We start from the raw sequence: 21668 nt of genomic DNA, 5'->3' as shown, positions 1-21668 counted from the left end.
CACATCCACATACACTCTATGGCACTTGCATGCCCACACACAATAGATAGATAAAGATGGATGGATGGATAGATAGATAGATAGATAGATAGATAGATAGATAGATAGATATGTTTGGCCATTTTTAATTAAAAATAGATTCTTCTCTCATACAATACATCCTGACCACAGTTTCTCCTCCATTTACTCCTCACAACTTCCCCTCTACCTGTCCTCTCCCCCTAGATCTCAGGGCAGGCCTCAAAGAGACAATAACCAAACACAACACGACAAGGTAAAAGATCTCATATTGGCCAGGCAGTAGTGGTGTATGCCTTTAATCCCAGCACTCAGGAGGCAGAGGTAGGCAGATCTTTGTAAGTTTGAGGCCATCTTCATCTACAAAGCAAGTTCCAGGACAGGCTCCAAAGCTACATAGAGAAACTCTGTCTTATAAGCAAAAACAAAATAACAAAACAAAACAAAAGACCTCATATTGAGGCTGGACAAGGCAACCCAATAGGAGGAAAAGAGTCCCAAATATGGGCAAAAGAGTAAGAGACAGGCCTTCTCCCACAATTAGGAGTCCCACAAAAACACCAAACAGCCAGCCATAACAGATAGGTAAAGGATTTGGTGCTGACCCATGCAAGCCCTGTGCTTGCCACTTTAGTCTCTGTGAGTCCTTATGAGCCCTGCTTAATTGATTCAGTGAGCCATATTCTCCTGATATCCTCCATCCCCTCTGACTCCTACAGTCGTTCCTCCCACTCTTTCGTGGTGGTCTCTGAGCTCCAAGCAGAGGACTGTATAGAGACCTCCCCCAAATTAGAGAATTTAAACTCTGTCTCTGGATAATATGGTTGTGAGTCTGTACCCATCCCATCCACTGCTGGAGGAAGCCTCTGTGATGATAACCAGACAAGGAGCCGATGAATGAGTATAGCAGAATGTCATTAGGGATAATTTCAATGACTGTGTTTCATTATACCCTAGGTTTCTATATTATCCGGTCTCCAGTTCCTGGACATCCAGGCAATGTAAGAGTGAAGGCTCCATGTAGGTACCATTCGGACCTCTCCACGTTCAATGAGTTATGTGGATATAGTCCTCAGCAATGAGGCCCCACTGTTAGTTTTCTGAGAGCAACCCTCTGTCCTAGCATCAGCCTGTGTTGTTTAAGGATCTCCATGGTACCCCATTGGCCAATAACTCAACTGAATAAAATAAAATAAAATCCAGTCCAATCACTGGAAGCCTTGCCTGGCTACAAAAGATAGGCAGTTCAGACTTTATATCCTCTATTACTAGGAGTCCTAACTAGGGTTACCCTCAGACCACAAATCCTGAAGACTCCACACCTCACACTCCACACTGAGTTCCTGTCTCTTTCTCATTATATTCCTCTCACCACCTAGTCATATAGCTCCTATCTCCAACTCCCTAGTGCTGGGATTAAAGGCATATGATCCCAAGTGCTGGGATCACCTTTGTGTGAGCTCTGTTTCTCTTTGAGACAGATTCAATATTGAGTAACTCAGGGTGGCCTTGAACTAACAGATACTCATCTGCCTCTGTCTCCCAAACCCTCATATTGAAGGTGTGTGTCACCACTCCCTGGCCTGTATGACTGACTAGTATCGCTGCTTTGTCCTCTGATCTTTAGGCAAGATTTATTTCTTAAAACACAAATAATATACTACTACAAGCTGTCACTTGTTTATTGGTCTTAGCCATTCTGAGAGGTGTAAAATGGAATCTCAAAGTAGTTTAATTTGCATTTCCCTGACGACTAAGGATGCTCATGTTCTTTCAGTATTTCTCTGCCATTTGCGTTTCCTTTATTGAGAATTCTCTGTTTAGATCTGTACTCCATTTTTAATAGGATTATTTAGGATTTGTTGCTGTTGTTGTTGTTTTGGTATCTAGTGTGTTAGTCCTTTAGCTGATGTGGAATTGGTAAAAATCTTTTCCCATTCTATATCTTCCCACCTTTTCAGAATGACGGTGTCCTTCACCTTATAGGAGCTTTACAATATCATAAAGTCCCATTTATTAGCTGTTGATTTTAGTGCCTGCACTATTGATATGCCATTCAGAAAGTCTCCTGTACCAATCAATGCATTCAAGGCTATTCTACACTTTTTCCATATCAGGTTAAGTGTATCTGGTTTTATGTTGAGATCTGTGATTCACTTGGAGTTGAGTTTTGTGCAAGAGATAAGTATGAAACCATTCACATTCTTCTACATGCAGATGCCCAGTTTGATCAGCACCATTCACTGAAGATGTTTTTTTTCCAGTGTGGTTTTCTGGTTTCTTTACCAAAAATCAGTTGTCTATATGAATATGAATTTATATCTGGGTCTCAATTTGATTCTATTAATCAGCATATCTGTTTCATGCCAATACCATGTTATTACTATAGCTCTATAGTATAGCTTTGTTTGTCGAAAGCTAGTTTTGACATAACTTGTATGTTCCAGGGAAGGAGCGTGAGGATTAGAATTATTAGACAAAAGGAGCATAATATAGGAAAAATAAGAGACAGAAATATAGGACAGCATCAGGAGGGACATTCAGTGAATACTGAATTTACCTCGTTTAGCCTTTTACACACACATACTTTACTCTAAAGGAAAAGTGGGGGGAGGGGCAACAGACTTCATTAGCATGACATTAGGAATAGACTTGAATTCTCCTACCTTTAGTCCAGGTAGAGGGGATCTACTTCAATACTGAAAATACTAATTAACCACACTGTAGGCCAGAATCTCTTGCTTATAGCCATGTCTGTTATTAACAATTTTGAGAGGTCAAAGGCAAATATAAACTCAATCTCTCTGACTTTCAGACAAGATGGAATAGGCTCACATTTTTGGGTCTCCACATTTATGGTAGAATATTTGATCACACTGTGAAATTCTGAGACTTTTTTGCTAAAATTAACCTTGGATCAGGGGGTGAAGCCAGCAACTAGTTGACAGGAATTAACCATAGCAAGGAAGAAAAAGCCAGGAATATGGGTAAAGAAGTGCACAGGAAGGAATAGAGAGGGACTTAGAAATTCGCTGTCTTTTTGGCTTGGGATGAGTGGAGAGATGCTTCTCTTGCTGGATCTTCAGACAAAAAGGAGGGTCAGCTGGCTGCTTCTCAGCTTCTCTAATCTAGTAGGCTTTCACTCCAATGTCTGACTCCCAAGTCTTTATTGGTAAATAAAACAATAGACACTTAGTTAAAACCTACATTCGTTTGCCGCAGCCGGGGCAGCGTCAGTCGGACAGGAAATCCCACCTTGACATAGTCTGAGCTTCTGCTTGCTGAGGGGCCACAGAGTGCAGAAGGTAGTTAAAATATCAGTAGAGTCAGGTGTAGACACCAGCTGACAGAAAAACAACGTAACTTGGTATCCAGAATGGTGAGATCTCCTGCAGTTCTTTTATTGCTCGGGATTGTTCTAGGTATCCTGGGTTTTTCGTATTTCCATATGAAGCTGAGAATTATTCTTTCAAGGTCTGTGAAAAATTATGTTGGAATTTTAATGGGGATTGCATTGAATCTGTAGATTGTTTTTGGTAGGATGACCATACATACATACTATGTCAATCCAACAAATCTATGAGCATGGGAGATCTTTCCATCTTACGATATCTTCTTCAATTTCTTTCTTCAAAGGCTTGGAGTTTTTATCATACAAATCATTTTGTGTTTGGTTAGTGTTACCCAAGATATTTTATATTATTTGAAGCTATTGTGAAAGGTGTTGTTTCCGTGATTCCTTTCCCAGTCAGTTTATCATTTGTATATAGAAGGGTTACGGATTTTAGTTAATCTCGTATCCAGCCGTTTGACTGAAAGTGCTTATCAGCTGTAGGAGTTCCCTGGCAGAATTTATAGGGTCACTTAAGTATACTATCATGTCATCTGCAAATAAAAATATTTTGACTTCTTTCCTTCCAATGTGTATCCCCTTGATCTTCTTCAGTTGTCTTAATGTTCTAGCTAAGACTTCAAGTGCTATATTGAAAAGCTATGGAGAGGGTGGATAACCTTCTCCTGTTCCTGATTTTAGTGTAAGCTTTGAGTTTCTCTCCATTTAATTTAATCTTGGCTATAGGATTACTGTAAATTTCCTTTATTCTGTTTTGGTATGTCCCTTGTGTCCCTAATCTCTCCAAGACTTTTATCATGAAGGGTTTTAGATTTTTCGAAAAGCTTTTTCCACATCTAATGAGATAACCATATTTTTTTTTCCTTTCAGTTAACTTCTATGGCAGACTACTTCAACTGATTTTCATATATTGCACCATCCCTCCATCTCTGGAATTAAGCCCACTTGATCATGATTGATGATCTTTTTTGATGTGTTTTTGGATTTGGTTTACAAGTATTTTATTGAGTATATTTACATCTATGTTCATAAAGGAAATTGGTCTATAATTCTCTTTATTTTTATATGGTTTGAGTATCAGGGTAACTGCGGCCTTATAAAATTAATTGGGCAATGTTCTTTCTGTTTCTATTTTGATAAATAATTTGAAAAGCATTGGTATTCATTTTTTTTCTTTTTCGAGACAGGGTTTCTCTGTAGCTTTTGGTTCCTGTCCTGGAACTAGTTCTTGTAGACCAGGCTGGCCTCGAACTCACAGAGATCCGCCTGCCTCTGCCTCCCAAGTGCTGGGATTAAAGGCGTGCGCCACCACCGCCTAGCTCATTTTTCTTTGAAAGTCTTGCAGAGTTCTGCTCTAAAATTGGCTCTGAGTTTTTGTTTTTTTGTTTTGTTTTATTTTGTTTTGTTTTTTGATTGGGAGACTTTCAATGGCACCTTCTATTTCACTATGAATTATCAATCTATTTAAATTTTGATCTTTACTTAACTTTAGTAAATGGTACCTATCGAGGAAATTATCCATCTTTTGCATTTTTCAAGTTTTTTGAAGTATTGGTTTTTTAAGTATGTTCTCATGATTCTCTTGATTTCCTCAGTGTCTGTTCTCATGCCCACCTCTTGTTTTCTAATTTTTTTAATTTGGATATTTTCTCTCTGTCTTTTAGTGTGGATAAGGGCTTATCTATCTTGTTAGTTTTCTCAAAGAACCAACTCTTTGTTTCATTGATTCTTTGTATTGTTCTCTTTGTTTTTATTTTATTGGTTTCAGCTTTCATTCTGATTATCTCTTGCTGTTCACTCCTCTTGGGTAGATTACTCCTTTTTTGTTCTAGAGCTTTCAAGTAAGCTGTGAAGTTGCTAGTATGAAATCTCTCTGATTTTTATAAGGTACTTACCACTATGAACTTTCTTCTTAGTGCTGCTTTCATTGTGTCCCATAAGTTTGGGTATGATGTGTATTCACTTTCATTGAATTCTAGAAAGTCTTTTCTGTTTGATTGATTGATTGATTGATTGATTGATTGATTCAGGGTTTCTCTGTACCTTTGGCCCTTCCTGGAATTTTCTCTGTAGGCCAGGCTGACCTCAAACTCACTGAGATCCACCTGCCTCTGTCTCCCAAATTGTGGGATTAAAGGCACACACCATCACCTCTCAGCTTCTTTCATTTCTTTCTTTATTTCTGTTTGGAACCATCATTCATTTAGTAGAGAGTTGTTCAGTTTCCATGAGTTTGTAAGTTTTCTGTTTCTGTTGTTGAAATTCAGCTTTAACCCATGGTGGTGTGAACAAATGTAGAGAGTTATTTCAATTTTCTTATTAAGACTTGCTTTGTAACCAAATATATGGTCAATTTTGCAGAAAGTTCCATGAAGAACTAAAAAGGGGGTAAATTCTTTAAAGGTTGAGTGAAATGTTATATAGTTATCTGTTAGGTCGATTTGGTTTATAACATCTGTTAGCTCCACTATTTCTCTATTTAGTTTTTGGCTGAGTGACCTATCCATTGGTGAGAGTGGGGAACTTTTCACTAACAGTGTGTAAGGGTCAGTATGTGGTTTAAGTTGTAATGGTGTTTCTTTTACAAATTTGGTTGCCTTTATGTTTGAAACATAGATGTTAATTAAAATGTCATCTTGGTAGGTTTTTCCTTTGATGAGTATGTAATATCTTTCCTATTTCTTTTGATTAGTTTTGGCTTGAAGTCTATTTCATTAGATAGTAAAATGGCTACACCAGCTTGCTTCTTAGGTCCATTTGCTTGGCATATCTTTTTCTAACACTTTACCCTGAAGTAATGCCTACCCTTAATATTGAGGTGTGTTTCTTGTATGCAGCAGAGGATGGATCATGTTTTGCATCCATCCTGTTAGTCTGTGTCTTTGGAATGGGGGTATTGAAACCACTCATATTGGGAGATATCAATGAGCAATGATCATTGATTTCTGTTATTTTGATGTTTTGATGTTGGTAGTGGTGGTGATTATAGTGGTGTTTCCTTTCCTTCTTTTGATTTTGCTAATGTGAAATTATTTATTTTCTGTGTTTTCATAGCTGTAGTTAACCCCCTTGGGTTGGAGTTTTCCTTATATCACATTTGGCAGGGCTGAATTTGTAGTAGATATTGTTTAAATTTGACTTTATCATGAAATATCTTGTTTTCTTCTTCTATGATGATTGAAAGTTTTGTTGGGTATAGCAATCTGGGGTGGTATCTGTGGTCTCTTAAGAGTCTGCACTACATCTGATCACTTCTGTACAGACCCTTCTGGATTTTAAAGTTTCCATTGAGAAGTCAGGTGTAATTCTAATAGGTCTGCCTTTATATGCAGCTTGTTCTTTGTAGATGGATGTGATAGAATAGTCCCACACTAGCTCAGAATTGAGTATAATAGAGGGTTCTTTATTTAGGGGAAGACTCACAGATCACAGTCCTCCGCATGAGCAGGGAACAGGAACCAAATCCAGCAGCAGCAGCAGGAGAAAGAGAGAGCTTTATATCTGCATTTATAGTACAAGATACCACACTCAAGTGGGCTGGTATCTTACAGGTTGAAGGAGTTCCCACAGCAGGTCTTTGTCCCTTGCAGCTTTTAATGTTCTTTCTTTGTTCTGTATGTTTCATGTTTTGATCATCATGTGGCCAGGGGACTTTCTTTTCTGGTCTAATCTATGGGTGTTCTGTGTGCTTCATCTACCTGTATAGATATCTCCTTCTTTAAGTCAGGAAATGTTTCTTCTATTATTTCGTTAAAATATTTCTGGGTCTTGAGCTGGAATTCTTTTTCCTCTGTTCCTATTATTCTTAGATTTGGTCTTTTCATGCTGTCTCAGATTTCCTGGATGTTTTATGTCAGGAAATTTTCTTTAATGTTTTCTTTAACTGATGTATCCATTTCTTCTATTCTATCTTCAGTGTCTGAGGTTCTCTCTTCCATCTTCCATCTCTTATATTCTGTTGGTGAAGCTTTCCTCTGTAGTTCTTGTCCACATCCCTAAGTTTTTCACTTCTACAATTTCCTCAGTTTGTATTTTCTTTACTGCTTCTACTTGCCTTTCAGGTCTTGAATGGTTGTTTCCTTCAACTATTCCTTTTTTTCTTGGCTTCCTTTAATTCCTCTAATTGTGTTTTCCCGACTTTCTTTGAGAGATTTATTCATTTCTGCCAGTTGTTTGTTTGTGTTTTCCTGGCTTTAAGAGATTTATTCATTTCTTTTTTAAGGACCTCTATCAAGTTCATAAAGTTGGTTTTATGGTCTTTTTCTTGTTTCAGTTATGTTGGAATATTCAGGGCCTACTGTGGTAGGATAGCTGAGCCCTGATGGAGTAATGTTGCCCTGGCTGTTATAGATTGTGTTCTTATGCTGGTGTCTAGGAATCTAATATTGGTGTCTAGGCATCTGGGTTTGGAGTGATTATAGGTCTAGATGCTGATTTCTGAGTTTGTCTTTGTTGGGTGAGTTTTTGTTCCTTGATTTCTGCTTCCTCTCTGGATTTTCAGAAGTGTTTTGGCTGTGGTTGCCTATTCTACTGGCCAGCTTGGTTGGTGTGTTCACAGGGAATAATTGGTGGTGTTGGAGGCTATGGGGAAGAGGAAGTTGGGGTAGATTATCTGCTGCAGTGCTAGGGTAACCCTGAGGACTGGGTCTGGGAGAACAGAGAGAGTGTAGAAGGTTCAACAATCATGTACCTAGTCTTCTAAAAGGCATAGCCTATAGTTGAATAGGGGGTGAAAACACTCCAACTTAAAGAATATAGCTAAAATGTAATAAACCAAAGCAAAGAAATCCCAATGCAAAGAAATTCTAACATGAGAAACAGAAAAACCCAAGACCATGTTCCTCTACCAAAAAATAGTATTAGTAACTGTATTAGTACTGTATAACAATATCACCTAGTGAGTGAGAGAAAGTTAGGTGAAATCCCTAACAAAGAAAATAGTGTATGTATAATAAAGGCACAAACAGATTGATGAAATAAAAAAGGTGATACAGGATGTAAAAGAGAAATTCAAAAAAGATAGAAACCCTGAAGAAAACAAACCTATAATACTAGAAATTAAAAAAAAAAAAAGATAGTATGTCAAATAAAAAAAATCTATTGGAAGTCTCAGGAACACAATGGATTAGGAAGGGACAGGCTATATGAGCTTAAAGCAAGGTAGAAGAACTGACAAACCAATAAGGATGAAGGGGAAATAACAAGAAAGCATTAGTGGGTATTCCAAGATATACATTATATGAAAACACCAAACCCATGGATAGTGACCATAGAAAAAGGAGAAAAATTAGATCTAAAGAAAAAGAAAAATATTAAGAATCATAACAAAATATCCCAGAGTTAGCAAAAGAGATGCCTATCCAGATATACAGGAGGCAGTTAAAACAACAAGGAGGGAACACTAGAAAAGAACTCCCACTAACTATAATATAATCAAAACACTAAACAGACAGAACAAAGAAAGTATATTGAAAACAGCAACACAGATGGACTGAGTCACAAATAAAGGCAGACTGGTGAGAATACCAGATAATTCAATTGACAATTTAAGCCAGAAGGACTTGGAACGTTATTTTTTTTTAACTACTGAAAGAAGAAACCACTGACCCAGACTGCTATGCTGTGCCCAGAAAGCCTCTCTGTCATAACTGAAAGAAAAATAAAAACTTTCCATGAGCCGGACAGTGGTGGCGCTCGCCTTTAATCCCAGCAAAGGCAAAGGCAAGCAGATCTCTGTGAGTTCTAGCCCAGCCTGATCTACAAGAGCTAGTGCCAGGAAAGGCTCCAAAGCTACAGAGAAACCCTGTCTCGAAAAACTAAAAAAAAAAAAAAAAAAAAAAAAAACTTTCCATGATAAAAATAGACTATAGGAATTTATGACCACTAAGCCAGCACTACAGGAGATACATGATGGAATGCTTCAAAAACTGAAGGGGAAAGCAAATTCATCCATGAGACCACAGAGAAGAATAAGTCATGTGAGATAACAATTAAACAAGAGAGGAAAAGGAAATAAACACTAAAAAAACAACAAAACAACAGTAATCAATGCACAACTTTCAGGAACTATGAATACTAGCGGTCTTAATTGATCAATCAAAAGACACAGAGTATATATTGAATAAAAAAAAAAGCAGAGATCAGCTATTTGTTGTCTCCAAGGAATGCACCTCTCAACATGAAAAAATAGGCACTACCTACAGCTGGAAGTAGAGGAAAAGGCACTTGAAGCAAATGGACCCAGGAAATAAGCATGTGTCCCTGTTATGATATCTGACAAAATAGATTTCAAACCAAAACTAGATAAGAAAAGATAAGGAATATCATTTCATACTAATCAACAGACTACTCCATCATGAGGATATTGCAATCCTAATGATATATGTATGCCCCCAAAGTTAACCCAATTTCATAAAACTTCTATTACTGGATGTAAAGTCACAGACTAATCCCAGCACAGTAGTCCAGGGTGACTTCAATACCCTACTATCATCATGACAAAAAGTAAACAAATAAATATTTTAATGATACCGTGTGACGGCTATTCTTGGTTATCAACCTGACAACATCTATCAGCTTAACTAAAATCCAAGCAGCTGGGCACCCCTGTGAAGAATTTTTCTTAATTGGATCCTTTGAAGTGGAAAGACCTTAAATCCAAATCATATGCGATCAGAAAACTTGCCCTAAATCGGGGACACACCTTCTGCTGGGAGCTTTAAGAAAAAAAAAAAAAGGACATGGAAAAAGGAACTTTTTGGGTTTTGCCTGATTTCCCTCACTCTTGCTGACAAATTCATTACTTCACTAGTATTAGAACCTACTTCTTTGGTATCCTGACATATACTGAAGACTAGCTAAAACATTGAGCCTCAAGGACTGACCAACTATTGGAAGACAGCCATTGTTGTCAGAAGACAGCCACTGTTGGACTAGCAGGACCACCTAATGATAATAATAAGGTACCCTAATAAATCCCAGATTGATGCATATAGATAGATAGATAGATAGATAGATAGATAGATAGATAGATAGATAGGACAGGTTAATATAGATAGATGATAGACAGATGATAGAGTGATAGACAGATTGATTGATTGATTGATAGAGATCTATAAGTGATAGATTGATTGATAGATGATAATGATAGATAGATAGATGATGATAGATAGATAGATAGATAGATAGATAGATAGATAGATAGATAGATATGTTAGGTTCATTCTGCCAGTTTTTAGGAACTAACTTGTCAAACACCAAGTATCTTAACAAATATCTACAGAACATTCTATCCAAAAACTGCAAAAAACACATTTTGTTTTTCTCAGAAGTCCATGGAACTTTCTCAAAATAGGTCAATTGTTCAGACACAAAGAAAATCTTAACAAATACAGTGAAATAACTATTTGTAGTCTGTCTAATATAATGAAATAAGATTACAGATAAGTGGTTCCCAACCTTCCTAATGCTGCAACCCTTTAATACAATTCCTCATGTTTTTGTGACACCATCTATAAAATTATATCATTTCAACTTCAAAACTGCAATTTTACCACTGTTATGAATTGTAATGTAAACATATGTTTATGCAGGATATCTGATATGTCCAAAGGGGTCACAACCCACAGATTTTGGACTACTGCTACAGAACAACAGCAAAAGAAACCCTAGCACAGAGAAAAACTAATGTAAATTAAACAACAGAAGAAATCAAGAAGGAAAATGAAAATACAACACATCAAAGACGGAGGGAGAACATGAGCAAGGAAGTCAGGACCGCGAAGGGTGCACCCACCCACTGTGACAGTAGGGCTGATCTATTGGGAGCTCACCAAGGCCAGCTGGACTGGGACTGAATAAGCATGGGATAAAACCGGTCTCTCTGAACATGGTGGACAATGGGGGCTGATGAGAAGCCAAGGACAATGGCACTGGGTTTTAATCCTACTGCATGAACTGGCTTTGTGGGAGCCAAGCCTGTCTGGATGCACACCTTCCTGGACCTGGATGGAGGGGGGAGGACCTTGGACTTCCCACAGGGCAGGGAATCTGGACTGCTCTTCAGACTGGAGAGGGAGGGAGAATGGAGTGGGGGGAGGGGGAGAGGAGTGGCGGGAAGAGGACAGGAGTAGGGGGAGGGGGAGGGAAATGGGAGGCTGGGAGGAGAGGGAAACTTGTATAGATCTTTGGCAATTATTAATAACCATGGTGTTTCTAGAAGTGAAGTAAATAGGAAGCCTACTAAATTCTTGCTCAATCTGTAAAAGCAGAAAAATTTCTGAACAAATGAACCAAAGCTACCTTGGATCGCAGAAACAAAGAGTCATGGGCCTTCAAGCAATTTCTAGGCTTGAATCAGTTTAGAGACAAAACCCCTCAAATAATGTAGAGTCTGATTCTACTTGAGAAAGAACCTAACTGCAACCCCCCCCCCCAAAAAAATACTAGTGACTCTTTCTCCCATTCCCCCCTCCAAAGGAATTTATGACTTTCTACTAGGGTAACAGTACACTGTAGAAAATGAAATAATCAAATCATTTAGGGCCTACAAGACACTGAATTAATTCTTGGAGACACCAACACCATTGTAGACCTCCAGTTGAAGTGGGAGTTTTATGAAGGTCAGGTGATCAGTGAAGTTTTAGCCAAATTCTAAATGATAGCAGTCCAATGGGTTCCTGAACTCATCCTGAGTATATTTCCCCATTCCCAGAATGCATAATTAGAATAGATATACTTAGAAGTCAGAAGATGAATTTTCACATTCATTCCCTGATATGTGGAGTGAGGAACATTATGGTTTGGAAAGGCTTAATAGAAGTCACTAATCTGCCTATACCAGGTAAAACAGTGAACCAAAAGCATTTTCACATCTCTGAATATGATTACTCTATCATTAGGGTCTTAAGAGATGCAAGGGTTGTAGTTTCCACTGTATATCCCTTTATCTCTCTATTAAGCCTGCCCAAAAGATGGATATATCATGAAAAATAATCACTGGCTATTGCAAATTTAATCAAGCTCTGACTCCAAAGAGCTGCTGGACAAGGGCATGGTTTCCTTGCTTAAGCAGAGTTACCCCTCTCCTAGTACCATGTATGCAGCGATTTATCGTGCAAATATTTTTATCATCATTCTTGTCCATAAAGACTCTCAAAAGTAATATGATTTCACCTGGCAAGTACATCTTTATAGTTCTACTTCAATAATCTATTAACTGTCTATTCCTATGCCATAACAATTTGAATGGACCTTGATTGCTTGCCTCTGCTGCAAGGTATTATACTGCTCCATTAAACTCATGACAGCATAATGATTTGATAAAGCAAACAGGAAACAGCAACCAGTCTGGACTTGTTGATAAAGAATATGCACATAAGAAGATGATAAATAAATACAATTGAAGCTCAAGAACCTTCTAGCTCAGTAAAATGTCTAGGAATTTAGTGGTATAAGACTCACAGAGATATCCTTTCTAAGGTGAAAAAAGAAGCACAAGGCTTGGCTATTTGTGTTCTGGAGGAAATACATTCCTGACTAGGTTGTTACTCTAACCCATATAGCAAATAAGTTGGAAAGCTGTTAGTTTTGAGAACAGTCTAGACCAGAAGATGGCTTTTCAACAGGTACAGGCTGCTATATGGGCTGTTGTGCCGCTTGGATCACAAGATCTAGCAGGCTCAATTAATTTATTTGAGGTGTCAATGGCAGAGAGTAATGCTGCTTGGGGCTTTGGAAAGCTTCCACAAGTGAATCACAGAAAGGGCCCTTAGAATTTTATAGCAATGCCTGGAGAGATGGCTCATCGCTTTAGAGTTCTGGCTTCCAAAGGTCCTGAGTTCAATTCCCAGCAACCACAAGGTGGCTCACAACCATCTATATTGAGATCTGGTGCCCTCTTCTGGCCTTCAGACATACATGCAAGCAGAATGATATATACATACTAAATAAATTTTTTTAAAAAAAGAATTTTATAGCAATAAAGCTAAAGTTGATTCCTTTGCTTTAAAAAAAAACAAAAGTTTAAACTTGATTCCCTAAACAAGAGGACAAATGAACACAAATTCATTAAAGTGAGTTGAATAGTTTAGTGATAACGAACAAACAAGATTTATCTCACATGATGCAGTCAACCATATTTGCATCAGGAAATAACAGATAATAATTAAGGGATGCCAGCAGCACAGACACTGAGAGAAACAATTAATAAAGGGGACCTCCTGAAACTGAGAAGCTTCTGTAGAGCAAAGAACATGGTCAACAAGACAGAACGACAGCCCACAGAATAGGAAAAGATCTTCACTAACCCCACATCAGACAGAGGTCTAATCTCCAAAATATACAAAGAACTGAAGAAATTGGACACCAAAAGATCACATAATCCAATTTTAAAAATGGAGTACAGACCTAAACAGAGAACTCTCAACAGAGGAATCTAAAATGGCTGAAAGACACTTAAGGAAATATTCAACATCCTTAGTCATCAGAGAAATGCAAATCAAAACAACTCTGAGATTCCATCTTACACCTGTAAAAATAGCCAAGAGCAAAAACACTGATGAAAATTTATGCTGGAGAGGTTGTGGGGAAAAGGGAACACTTCTGCATTGCTGGTGGAACTGCAAGCTGGTACAACCCCTTTGGATGTCAGTGTGGAGATTTCTCAGAAAATTAGGAAACAACCTTCCTCAAGTCCCAGTAATACCACTTTTGGGTATATATCCAAAGAATGCTTAATTGTGCCACAAGTACATGTGCTCAACTATATTCATAGCAGCTTTGTTTGTCATAGCCAGAACCTGGAAACAACTTAAATGCCCCTTGACTGAAGAATGGATAAGGAAAATGTGGTACATTTACACAATGGAGTACTACACAGCAGAAAAAATAACAACTGCTTGAATTTTGGAAAAAAAATGGATGGAGCTAGAAAACCTTATTTTGAGTGAGGTAACCCAGACACAGAAAGACAATTATCACATGTACTCACTCATAGGTGGTTTTTAAACATAAAGGAAAGAAATCCAGCCTACAAACCACAATCCCAGAAAACTTAGACAACAATGAGGACACTAAGAGAGACTCACATAGATCTAATCTACATGAGAAGTAGAAAGTAGAAAAAGACAAGATCTCCTGAGTAAATTGGAAACATGGGGACTTTGGAGGAGGGCTGAAGGGGGGAGGGGAGAGGCAGGGAGGGGAGCAGAGAAAAATGTAGAGCTCAATAAATATCAATAGAAAATAATTAAGGGGTGCTATACAGCAAGAGCTCTTCTAAGCCTTTAAAACATATTAGCTCAATTCTAAGCAACATGGGAAGACATTACAGTGCTAATCCTACTTTACTGATGAGAACATTGAGGCACAAGGAAATAGTCTACCTAAATTTACATAGCCTGCAAAGAAAGGAGGCAGAGTTCAAATCTCATGTTAAGATGCATACCCTTAACCACTGTGCAACACTAGCCCAGAAGAAAAACATGCTGAGATCAGATCTGGGAATGATGGACATCTGGAAAAACATGCCAATGAAAGTGTGGTTGCTCTGACAACTGTGTTCAAATGTCAGCTTTCCCCTTTACTCATATTAAAATAAAAACCAAAAACTTTATTAAAGTGAATATTAAATTTAACAGAGTCTATTTCTAAAAAGAATGATATCAGGCAATATTGAAAAGCAGGAGAGATCCAAGGGACTCCACACAGCAATGTGGGTAGTCAATACTTATAAACAAGAAGAAATCACATGCAGAAAACAACCATCTGAGCAGTTGGCAGCCTAAGATTGGATGAAGTTTTGTTGCTTATTTATCACAGTAATATAGCCAAAATAGTTTATTTAATAAATTAAATCGCATTTTACTACAAATGTGATAGCTATAAGACCAAATTTGACATTAGCTATGTGATCTTTAGGATATCATTTATATCTCACGCCAAACAATTACCTTCCATAGCAATGAGGATTCTTTTTTAAAAACAAACAAAAAACACATTTATTTAGTTGCCAGTGGTGCACACCTTTAGCCCCAGTACTCTGAGTTCAAGGCCACCTGACCTGCTGAATGAGTCCCACATAGCCAAGGTTAAGCAGAGAAACCCTGCCTCGAAAATCCAAACCAAATCAAAACAAAAACTGTTTGTTTGTGTATGATATGCACATGGCATAAATTTGTCAAGGTACAATTTATGGGAATATTTCTCTTTCATCATGTGGGTCCTACAACTGAACTCAGATCCTCTTGGCAGCAAGCACCTTTACCACCTGAGCCATCTCGCTAGCCCAAGAAATGAAAATCCTAATCCTTCATTTACAAAACTATTGTGAAGTTTGGAGGGAAAAGTATAAGTAATGTACTCAAATCCAGAATCTGGTGCCAAAAGAATTCAATCTACAACACTAAGACTTTAATTACATTCAACAAATAAATTATTGAGAACAGTATGCTTATTTTAAAATGTCAGCTCAAATATGCATTCAAGCAACATTCATTGGGTTCAGTGTATTGCCTTTACATATTTATTAACATATGTATGTGTATAACAATAACAACTAAAGAAAAAGAGTTCATGGATTCGAGAGGAAGTAAGGAGGGGACATGGGAAGAGATGAAAGAAGGGGTGATGATATAATTATATTTTAATTAAAATTTAAAAATCCAAAACACTAGTGAGAAACAAGTCACAAAATAGTCAACCCAAATTACTGAATAGGATTTATAGCCACAACTTACAGATTTCAAAAAGAAAAAAAAACAATGTTTTAAGACTCTTTTCCAGGTTTCAAAATCTAAGGACCCAAGCATTAAGATATTATAGCATATACTGTACCTCTTTAATGATTCGTGCGCCTCTTGGATCCTTGATATTAACAGCTATACTCTAAAAATCAAAATGTAGACATTAAAATGTTTTCATAAACCTTTTTGTCATTGCTGGCAGTTCAACAACAGAGCCATTCATACCATATAAATTCTCACTGTAAAGCAAGCTTAGTTTCTTTCTGAGCAAATACTTAAGTCATCTTTATTAACTTTGTTTATAATCAAAAGGTTTACCTAACAGCAAGAACCACAGTAAATACTTTCCAATAGTAATACTGTAACATCAATATAGAACCAATAAATGTAAGGAACCAAATTACTTGTCTTCCACAGAATATTTCAATTATGAATTCTCATAATTTCTTAACTCATTTAGTAGAGGAGGAATAGTAATACAAACTTTATTGCTTGGATGTGACCATAAATATTTGAAATATTATTTGCCTATCAAAAAGTAAGCCATGATATTAAAGTTTTTAACTACCAAGTAAATTACACAAATAAAGCAAAAACAGGAAATAGTCTTACTTTTTTATTTCGATTAACACTAAGAAAATAGGTACTTTCTGTATTCACAAAAGGAGGTCCCCAAGTCCGTGTGTCATCACCAGCTCCTGTAAATGATATGAGCTGTTAATTGCAAACCAACAGGCTCACCCCTTGTGCATACTCCCAGGTACCTGCACAAGGTCAACTCATCCTAAGAGATCCTTACCCTTTGGGAGCTTCTGTAGCTCAACAGAATTTCTCAGATCTCCACTTTTTTTTTTTTTTCGAGACAGGTTTGTTTTGTTTTTCAAGACAGGTTTTCTCTGTGTTGCTTTGGAGTCAGTCCTAAAACTATCTCTTGTAGACCAGGCTGGCCTCGAACTCACAGAGATCTGCCTGCCTCTGCCTCCCAAGTGCTGAGATTAAAGGCAGGTATGTGCCACAGATCTCCACTTTTTAATGCTAACTGCTAAACCATTCCATATTCACGTTCACTAACTTGTATTGAAGGTCAAAATTCAGAAGGAAGTATTTTGTTAATGACCTTTAGAGTTGATAAACAGCAAATTTAGAGGCACACATTTTTCAGTTTTTGGCAAGCATGTTTATCAGTTCATTATTTCTTGACATTGAGTGTGAAATGAAAATATGGAGTAAACAAAAATTGTGTTACATATTTTAATCTGAATAATAATGTAAGTATATATGCTAAATTAACATAAAGGGTTGCATATACAATGACTAATAATCTATAAAATATTTCTGAAGAATTAGAAAAATCTAATAGAAGCTGGGGCAATGGCTCAGAAGTAAGTAATGTGCTTGCTACACCTGCATAAAGACCACAGTTCAAATCCCCAGAACCCATATAAAATTCAGGTGGGTGTGGCAGTCTGCCTTTATTCCCAGTTCCTATTAGGTAGAGACAGAGCAAAATAAATACAAACGTTAACTTGGTTACCGACTAAGATGACTAAAGAATTAGAATGGATGTTCTATGTAGAAACAGATGAAGTTTAAAAAGCAGAAGTTTAAATTGAGGCCTGTAATCTCAACACTGAGGATGCTGGGGCAGGAAGATCATGAGTTCAAGACCAGTGTGCTCTACTTAGCAACAAGTCTCTGTCTCTCTATTTCTCTCTCTTGAAAAAAAAAAAAGGACGAAAAAGAAAAAGAATCAAAAATAGGTATGAGTCAAGCAGCAGTGGCACAAGCCTTTAATCCCACCACTTGGGAGGCAAAGGCAGATGCATCTCAGTGAGTTCAAGACCAGCCTGGTCTACAAAGGGAGTTTCAGGACACCCAGAGATATTACACTAAGAAACTCTGTCTCAAAAAGAAAAGAAAAGAAGATGATGAAAAAGAGGAGAAGGGTTGGTATTCAAATAGGACTAGAATAAGGAAGCTAGAACTTCATATAACCTGGAGTGTGAGGCAGGAAGTTCAGCATTCCCCAGCACATCCATGAAGACATAAAGTGGTGCCTGTCACTGACTGGGTGGGTGAGGTGTTGTCTCTGGAAAGCAGCACTTGATAAGCACTTCTGCCAGTTGAGATAACAACCTCACCACCGGATGCAATGATGTCATTCATTTTGGTGCTAATGAGAATCTTCTGCTAACTTTTTTAAGTTCTTATGAAAATCTATATAGGAGGAATTTGAGTCTCCCAAGTATTCTACTTTGAAGGGTGTGTCACTTATTGTAAATTAATAAATTCATACTATTATAAATTATTATCTTTTGAGTTTTATGGATAAATATCTACTATAGAACCAGACTAGGCCATTCTTATTGTTTTGAGAATTCTGTTCCAGGTCCTTAAGGATCAGATCTTCGAAAACAAATGATAATGTGATTTTGCTGTTGTTTTAAAGACATCTTATTTAGCACTGTGTTGGCCTAGAACTCATTAGGTTGTAAAGAGCGACCTTGACCTACTGATCCTTTTGCTTCCACTTCCCTAGGGCTCAGATTACATGGGGGCACCACCACACAGAATAACGTTTTCGGAAATTCCCGAATAAACAAGCTTAAAGGATAGTGCAGAGAACAAAAACAGATGAGGACTATGCTACCTAAATAGTTGTTAGAGAATAGGGATGTACTACTACATTGGCACTTTCCCGAGCACTTTATCAATAGTAGCATGAACTAACAGGTTGCCAAAATGCTGAAAAGGCACCACATAAAGTGGAAAATGTGTCCACAGAGAGTGTTTACTTGATATGCAAAGGAGAAAGAATGACCTGGAAAAATGTCACATCCTAGCACTGGAGTCTGGGTCTTTAAGGCTCCAGGCTAATCTGGATTAGGAAAAGAGATGCTATTAAAAGGTAAATAAATAAATAAAAAATCTTTACAAAGTAAAAACTTCCAAAGAATTTATCTAATTTTTTTTTACCTCTTTACAAACTTTTATGATAATAAAATGGTGAAATATTTCTTTTATTTGAAAATAATGACTTAGGTTGGGTATTTGGCTCTCCTGTTGAAGAACTTTGGTTCTTTTTCCTTTTTTCTATTTGAATCCTATTTCCTTCTTTTTCTGCACCTTTGCTCTTCAGTCCGAAGTCAGTGAGTGTAGTCACACTAACTCATGTGACCACTCCTATGGCTTTAGGGGCACCAGGATTAGAGCAGAGTTCTTGCATGTTCCTTATTAAATGTGTGAGCTTGAGCAAGTTGCCTTACTTCTTGACGCCTTCGTCTTCTCACTGCTGACTCGTTTATCAGCATATAGAGTTGCTACAAAGATTCAACTAAGATCAGTGGAGGGCTTAGAGCTTTGCCTAGCACTTGGTGTTGCTGCTAGTATCGCAACAGAACGTTCCAGTATACAAGAGGGAACTGGCTTGAGGCTGTCTTTGATACATATAAGTAAAAGATAATTGATATAGATACAGAGAAAAATGGGGGATGGCGAAAAATGCCTCATTTCCATTATTTCCTCATCAATTATGGTTACACTAATCCTGGATTATTTTTTAAATTACCAAAAACATTTACTGCCCTTAATCTATTGTTTAAGGGTAAACAGATTCACCTGGTCTTTCCACCTTTATGACTTCTGCTCCAAGGTCGCCTAAATTCATTGTGGTGAAAGGTCCAGCCAGCACTCTATAATGGTAAACAGAGACAGATAAAAGACCATCTTCAAAATATATGAATTAACAATTTTAAGCCAAATTAACTGAGAGAAGCTCATATAATGCTAGCAATGATCAAACTTGCTAAAATTGTAGTTTTCGATATTTATCAAGAACTTTAAAAAATTATAACTCCTTTGGTGCAGCAACTTTATTTCTAGAATTCTATACTGAGGAAACAACCGACACCAAAGCATAGATCTGCATATAAAAAGGCCTTATTCAGGCAACTGGGGGACATTTAGAAATGTCACCTTTCATTAACCCTAATGAGCATGGGAAACTATTCAAAACATATTGGTACATTTAAAATATAGGTAAAAACATAACTTCTATACAGTTCTAATTTGGGGAAAGTTAAATATGTATACTGGGAAAAATTCATAATTACTACACTTATTGTCTTTGAAAATAATGATAGTCCAGAATTTCTTTTCTGTTTATTCACCAAAATTCCAACATAAGCATGTAAATATCTCTTTATAATCTAAAAACTAATAAAGCCTTTCAAAAAAGGGGGGACTCACTCACTAGACTGAAGATAATCCAACACAAACCTTGTTAGATCCAGAACTCTCACACCGTCCAGTGGCTTCATACTATCAGTATCTGGCAAAACAGGTAACATTGAAGAGTATGAATTACAAATTTTCAAAGTAAACATTGTGTACCTCTTGATATTCTAAGTAATCTGTTATTATCAAAAGCAATTTTCCTTCACAATAATCCTGTTTGGTATGTAACATAGAAACCTTGGCCTGTCTCATTTAAAAAAAAAATCTGCAGGGGTCTGATGGAAGCATAAGGGAAGGATTTACAGCCTCTCCCCTCTGCAGGACAGAAACACGAACAAGACAAACAAGATGTCTACAAAGACTCAAGCCTCCCTCACCACGCAGCAAAGGGAGCCTGTGGGAGCCAGAGGGATTGTGACTTCACCTTCCCAATCAGCACAACTGTGCCAGAAATGTATTCCATAGCGTATTCTAATTTCTTACTTCGTACCCTTGCCTATATGTCTCCTGATGGCTTTGATTTTGATTGCTCAGTCAGATTTCTTGACTGTTCTATGTATTTCTCGATCCACTCTTTTATTGTGCACTTTCTACCTGGTCTTTTCACCTGCCTCTCATATATTCCCCTCTTACTCCTGTCTTCTGTTTTCTCCCAGCCTTACCCTCACTTTTTAATTCTTGGTTACACCATCACGTAGCTTTAACAACCTCTAAAATCTGTGGGTCCTAACAGTATTTTGGCTTTCTCCTCTTCCAGTTTGTTGCCCACCATATTTATTATATTTTTTTATTTTCAAAATCGATCTAAATCTAATACTTATCCCTGTCTTTGCTTTCCTACTTCCCTCCTGCACCTAATTTTAGTTACTAAAATTAGTATTTTCCCTGCTACCCATATTTGTTTATCGTCCAACACTTACTGAAGTCAATGGTACTTGGACTGACTGATTCTCTGTCAACTTGACACAAGCTAGAGTCATCAGAAAGGTGCCTCAGTTGAAGAAATGCCTGCTTGAGATCCAGCTGTAAGGCATTTTCTCCATTAGTGATCAATGGAAGAGGGCCCAGCCCACTGAGGGTAGTGCTGCCCCTGGGCTGCTGGTCCTGGGTTCTATAAGAAAGCTGGCTGAGCAAGCCAGGGGATGCAAATGAGTAAGCAGCACTGTCCATGCCTCTGCATCAGCTCCTGCCTCCCGGACCTCTCCCTGACAGAGTTCCTATCCTGATACCCTTCAACAATGAACAGAAAACGGAAGCATAGGCCAAATAAACCCTTTTCTCTGCAACTTGCTTTTTTGTCATGGTGTTTCCTTGCAGCA

General features: G+C 37.6%; 1 protein-coding gene across 1 annotated transcript in view; it reads right to left on the bottom strand.

Moving 5' to 3' along the window:
• Positions 1 to 21668, bottom strand: part of Sugct (succinyl-CoA:glutarate-CoA transferase) — a 674235-nt gene that overhangs the window by 634591 nt on the left and 17976 nt on the right. Inside the window, exons 2-5 of the mRNA XM_041630811.1 lie at positions 20392 to 20443; positions 19732 to 19805; positions 16726 to 16811; positions 16205 to 16255 (exon numbers count right to left, since the gene is read on the bottom strand). Of these exons, the coding sequence (XP_041486745.1) occupies positions 16205 to 16255; positions 16726 to 16811; positions 19732 to 19805; positions 20392 to 20443 (263 nt within the window). The remainder of the gene's footprint in view (positions 1 to 16204; positions 16256 to 16725; positions 16812 to 19731; positions 19806 to 20391; positions 20444 to 21668) is intronic.

Source organism: Microtus oregoni, unplaced genomic scaffold (genome assembly GCF_018167655.1).
Source record: "Microtus oregoni isolate MIOR12 unplaced genomic scaffold, Mior012 000035F_ref0000213, whole genome shotgun sequence".
In the NCBI taxonomy this organism is placed as follows: Eukaryota; Metazoa; Chordata; class Mammalia; order Rodentia; family Cricetidae; genus Microtus; species Microtus oregoni.
This window is presented reverse-complemented; position numbering and strand designations above follow the sequence as displayed.